This window comes from Pholis gunnellus, assembly GCF_910591455.1.
Source record: "Pholis gunnellus genome assembly, chromosome: 3".
Taxonomy (NCBI): Eukaryota; Metazoa; Chordata; class Actinopteri; order Perciformes; family Pholidae; genus Pholis; species Pholis gunnellus.
The window spans coordinates 12,342,676-12,348,783 of record NC_136529.1 but is presented as its reverse complement, the minus strand read 5'-3'; the positions used below and the strand labels follow the sequence as shown (position 1 = coordinate 12,348,783).

Sequence of the window (6,108 nt, the reverse complement as noted above, 5' to 3'; positions counted from 1 at the left end):
TAACATATTTCTGAATTAAGTTAGCACATTCAGTGTATTCTGACATTCATTTAAATGAACAAATATTCATAAACTGTAATTTTAGCAATCTAATAATTACAACTGAGAAACTATATGAATAAGAATTCATTTGACAAGTTAGATTTACTCAGACTGCAATAATATGTAACATTGAGATGTTATTATATTAGTATTTTAAATGTATGTAGCCTGATGATTGATGATGATTTTGAAGTGCAATATATAAAAATAAAAATATTTTAACAGCCTATAGTATTGTATGAAGCCTACATTATATTCCAGGGAGGTAGCTGTGCAATGATTTAAATTGATCTAGAGCCTTTTCATTTCTAATAATTGTGATCATGCCAAAAGAGTTCAGAGGAAATGCAAGGCTTACGTATCGGTGCTGATGAGCATAGCTGTACATATAGGACCAGGGTCAGCAGTACCAGAGAGGAAGCTTTGAACATGATGTCCGTCCCGTCGCAGTCTTTTCAATAGAGTCAAACAAATTCCAATAACTCCAACATAGCAGTCAGACCGGTGCCCCCACTGTGAGGGAATATCCCAGGGGCTGAAGCATGTGAAGCGTCAGTGTGGACGTATGTTGTGAGGTGACACACCATATGGAAATACTGGGAGGGTAAAATAAGAACCGTACTGTGAGATACGATCACATGGACTTCTCCAACAAGACTACACCAGCTGTTCCTTATGAACGGCCCGACTGTTTGAATACTTTAACACACATAAAAAGGTTGCCTATAAAAACAAGTATAAGAATATATACATTGTACTCTGACTTTCCAAACACTACATAAAGATGCATATTGCAGTTGCTTAAGAGTATTGTTTATAAAGCTAATCATTTGGGCACAACCCCTATGTTATAACCTCGGCAGTGATCTTTTATTTGCCTTAATGACTGATCTGTGTGTTACTATTTGAGTCTTTTAAGAAGTTATTCAGAGGAGTCGCTGTTTTGGTGACAGATATTTAAGTGAAATGAAAGATAAGCCACCTCCATGCTCTGGTGTTGGACAACCACCACATATGCTGAGACTGAAACATCATCCTGCTATACGTCATATTGATGGAAGTCTTCAGGAACAAAGCTCAAACAGCACATTATTCCACAGTGAAGTTACCATATTTTATTTCTTTAAGTGCCATTCATGCATATTGGGGAAGGGGGCGGGGTGGGCGGTGGTATCGACAATTCTAATAACACTTGAGTTATTTTACAGCACTAAACGAATACAAAGAGTAGCTGTGTCACCTCATCGGACAACAAAAGTAATAAACCGTGCAATAAACAAAAAGGACAAATAGGAGAAATAAAATACAAGAAATGACAAAGACGAAATCAAACAAAACAGAAAAATAAAACACAAACCAAATATATATTATCAACACTGAAACACTGAATGTAGAACCATAGTACAGGTAAAAGGTAGTGTCACACAAAAAGCAAACGCATTTTCATCACATATATACAATATAGATATATACATACTGTCACCCTCTGATTGGACAATAACAAAATACTCTATTCTTTTTGCTCCTGTCTTTTGTGAATAAGACCCACCCCCAGCCTTTATACCCCACCCCCAAGAGGAAAAAAGGGATGATTGAAAAGACATATATGTACAAGCACAACAACACACCAGCACTGAATAAAATAGGCCCCAATCAGCAGTACTTGTTGGCAGTTCTCTCCCATATCGTAACAAGGCTTTTTTTTTCTTTTTTTTGTAAATCTTTTCATCTTTTTTTCCCCCAATGATAGTAATCTCTCTGGCAGGTACATGTCCAACGGTATTTAAAAACTTAAATTGTTTTTTGAAAAAGAACTCACACAAGCAAACACACACACACACGCGCACACACGCATACTAAAAAATTGTGATTGTGATCCAGTCATTGTCTTCACCTTTTTCCCTTTTAGTCACATCTATTTGTTTTCCCAATGGGCTGCTGTGCTCAAATAGTAGCTTGTGTGTTCACGAGCTTCACCTGGAAGAACTGAAACACTTCACTTTCACACCAACCAAGGACTCACAGGACGCTCTCTGTTGTGGGTCAATTAAGAGTCCTAATGAAAGCCCACTGAAGCCTTTCCACCGCCGCCTTCAGCCGCAGTCCCTTGGCCCACGCTCACCCAAAAGAGTCACGATTTGTGTCACTTAACTGACTAAGAATTCGGTCTGAGCACTAATTCAGAATTTATGGCAGTTGAACAAAACTTTTAAAAGTCATAGTTGAAATCCACAGGTGAGGAAATCCTCCCCATGCAGCGGACGTTTGATATACAAAGACAGACAAAACGGAGCAGAAAGAAGCGGGTGTGGACAGGTATGATTGGCAGGAAAATATAAAAACGAACGGCAGTATAATCAGTTGAAAGAGGAGAACTTGACTTCATCTGCACAGTGCAGCTGTGGACGGTTTAACAGAAGCACTGCAGTATAAAACTGGGCGGGTTTTTAGTTTCAAAGAACCATGTGAGACTTCAACGGGCCTTTTCTAACAATAACCGAAGACTTTATATAATGTAAAAAAAAAAAAAAAACAAGAGTCCATGATTGTCATACAAATATGAAATCAAAACTACGGTGACCACTGGAGTCCATGGTTGCTAAACTATCCTAAAGGGTAGTTTGACATATAGTGAAACACACCTCAGAGGCAGATAATCGACACCACTCTCATGTCTGTACGGTAAATGTGAAGCTACAGCCAGAACAGCTTAGCACAAAGACGGGAAACAGGAGGAAACTGTTCCAGCACCAATGAAGCTAATTCATTAGCATATTATATCTTAAGTGAGCGACTCCACCTGGCCACAAAAGAGTCTCATAACCTTAACACTAAGGTTTTTGTACGGATAAAAAAAAAAATGAACATACAGCATGTTGATTAGTGAGCTTTAGAAGGTGCTTGCACGCAGAATTTGTAACCTTTTGATAGAGCCACGTTTCCCCATGTCTAGGCTTTATGCTAACGGCCACCTTGCTGTAGCTGCATATTCACACACACAGGAGTGGCATCGATCCTCTCATCTACAGTAACTCTTGGCATGGAAACAAATAAGCCTATTTCCCAAAATGTTGAACTATCCCTTTAAACAAGGACACAAGTGTCACAGATGCAAAGCACCATACACAGTTTAGCAGTACTGAAGAGGGGAGAAATGATTGAATAAATGAAATGAGTGAGCATGTGAGCGACCAGCTTTTGAGATCGAGGAGGTGCTTTGCATCTTAAAAAACGGTTAAGATCAACAGAAGAGTGCAAAGGGCTTTTCTTTCTCCCAACATAGTGTCTCTAAAGTTCAGCACCTGTCTGACTGAGGAGCCACTCGTTACAGGTTTCCAGAACCGCTGATCTCCCTGTTCTGTGCTGCAGAAACAAACAAAAAAAGTCTCAAATCTGGTCTTTGATCACTGTGTGCATCTGCTTTTGTGCTCATAGATAGCATAGAGATGAATGCAGCAATCAATCAGAGCCCTAAAATGACAATAAAACCAGAACACACACACACACGCTCCATTTGTTCAAAACACACACACACACACACACACACAAACAATCACACACTGTATGAGTCACATTTCTCATTCTGTTATGATTGTATAATAGCAAAATCTGACGCTATCCAACTATCACAACAAAACATTGGGCAGTTAAAAAAAAAGAAAAAAAAAATCATATTTTTGTAATTTAAAAGTCAGAAATGACAAACACTGAGTGTAGCATCGAAAACTCACTTTGATGTACAACAGGTGGAAAAAGGCATAAATTCGGGTGTAACTCATTTTACAGATCAAAGACTTGTACAGTAAAACTGTAAAAAACATCCGATGCATATCCTATTGATCATTAATCAAAGTATTGGGACACTAATTAGCTTCAACTTCTATTGTTTTGTTATTTTAATACACTTTAACATGATAATATAATGATGTTAGTCTACTAGCAATGTTTCAAGTCAGTGAGGCTGAAACCAGAACTGTAAAAATTGCATACAGGCTCTTGATGTTTTACTTTTTACTTGATCACAAGTATGAATCATTATAACACGTTTGCATACAATTTAAAGTCAAATTGTTTGAGGAGCGATGAGTTTGGCATGCTGGGAGATATGCTTCTGAGCTTTCTTGCGTCGACGATCAATACCACTCTCACGTCTGGAACATCTAGCCCGACTCTGTCGGCCTAAAAGCACCTCCAACGCTCACTGATGAACACATTATGTCTGCAGGAGGTCAATGCAACCAGCACAGAACTCCTGTTTAACACAAGTTTAACGTGTTGATCTGCGAGCTGTAGAGGGTTACCTTCGGACAGAGAAAGGCAGTTTCATATTTACCATACAATCTTCTCAACTCCCAACATGTCAGACTACACCTTTAATGCACCAAAACACCAAAACCTGCTGACTTGGAGCATCAATTTGAACAAAAACCTGTTTGCAAACTAGAGCCCATCGGATACTGGATTGTTGAGGCAAATAACAATATTTGAAAGTCTAAAAAGATCAGATGACGATCTATCGGCCAATATTTGTTTCTCTAAAGTTGTGACAGTGATACGTGCTAAGCACCACTTGACAAACTGTGTAATAGAAACACAGTTTATCTCAAACACATCTTTGACATTTGACAATTCATTGTTCCTTATTAGCCGACACATGCAGATATATTGGTGATATGCTGATCAGCCGGTAACACTAATCAGGCTCTATTACAAATGATTTCACTGGCTCTAAAGGATGGGGCTTGTTTAATGATCAATAGGCTACTCACCGAAAATGTACGACGCCATTACAACTAGTTTGAAACTAGCTTGATGTGACTTTGTTTAGTACTTCACGTTCTAACAGCTTCTGATTGGTGAAGCAATTATTAACCTACGTGACGTAAACAGAGGACCGACACCTCAGGTTACTTTGGGCTGAATGAATTTAAAAAGACAAGAAATGCTTGACATCCCTGCGCTCACCTTCCTCTCACACTCATCATATTCACTTGGCTTGAAGTGCTTGAGACAGAGAACTAAGAAGAGAAAAAAAAAAGGTTGCTGTACTCCCAGAACGAGTCTGTTGCAGTGAACCTGATCACATTGGTTGGCTATGAAAACAGATTACGATACTTTCCGTGATCTCTCTCTCTCTCTCACTTTCTCTCTTGGTTTGTTTAATATCAAGCCTGCTTAAACATTTAACACCCTGTTCAAAGTCATTGTGAACCTTACTTCACCACCAAACCAGCCACAGTGGGGCCCACTTACTCCCAAAAGTGACCAACGAGCACCATCACATTACTCACAGAGACGGCCTGTGTTTCTTTAAAAACAAAAAATAAAAACAAAAATCTTTTTTCTTTTTCTTTTTTTTTTTTAAAGAGAGATAAACTCATCCAAGAGGCAGCTGAGGCCAATGTCAACACGAGAAGAATTACAAGCTGAACACGTCGCTCAAATCACATAACAGTTACGGAGCAGGGGGTCGGGGTCGGGGTCGGGGGGGGGGGGGGGGGGGGGTCGGACTTTGGAAGGCTGCTGGCTGGGGACGGGCAGAGGGCTGGCTGAGGAGCTGAGGAGCATGTGGTTTGGACGAGAATGTGTTCTACTTGTCTCTCGACAAGTACATAAGCAATCGCTTTAACATGTCCGACTAAATATGATTGTCTTCAAAGTAACATTTTCTAGTTATGTTTTGCTTTTGTAAAAATGTCAGGACTCTGAAGTCTGTCTTTCTCCAAAGCTTGTCAAATGTCCTTCTGCATTCCACCCACAGTGGGCTCCTCCTCCTCCTCCTCCTCCTCCTCCTCCTCCTGCAGCCTTTCAGCTCAGCCTGGCTTCCTCTGGCTTCCACCTCCTCTCCTCGCTCCCTTTCGCTTTGCAAAAGGAGGTCTAGGGGCTAGACAATGGAGTCCCAATCAAAGTCATCCTGGATGTCATCAGCTGGCATGCGATGCATCTGGAAGTTTCTGGTAGGTATCATGTGCTGCTGGTTCATCTGTGCATGGTGTCCTGGAGAGAGAACAGACAGAGTCAGATCCACCCAGCTCTTAGCTTGTTTTCATAATGTGCTGCAAGTAA

General features: G+C 40.1%; 1 protein-coding gene across 1 annotated transcript in view; it reads right to left on the bottom strand.

The window, feature by feature from the left end:
- Nucleotides 1–5,865: 5,865 nt before the first annotated feature.
- Nucleotides 5,866–6,108, bottom strand: part of foxj3 (forkhead box J3) — a gene marked incomplete at its 5' end in the record, with an annotated part of 37,602 nt that continues 37,359 nt past the window's right edge. The window contains one exon of the mRNA XM_079157056.1: nt 5,866–6,039. Coding sequence (XP_079013182.1) covers nt 5,927–6,039 — 113 coding nt within the window. The 3' untranslated portion in view covers nt 5,866–5,926. The remainder of the gene's footprint in view (nt 6,040–6,108) is intronic.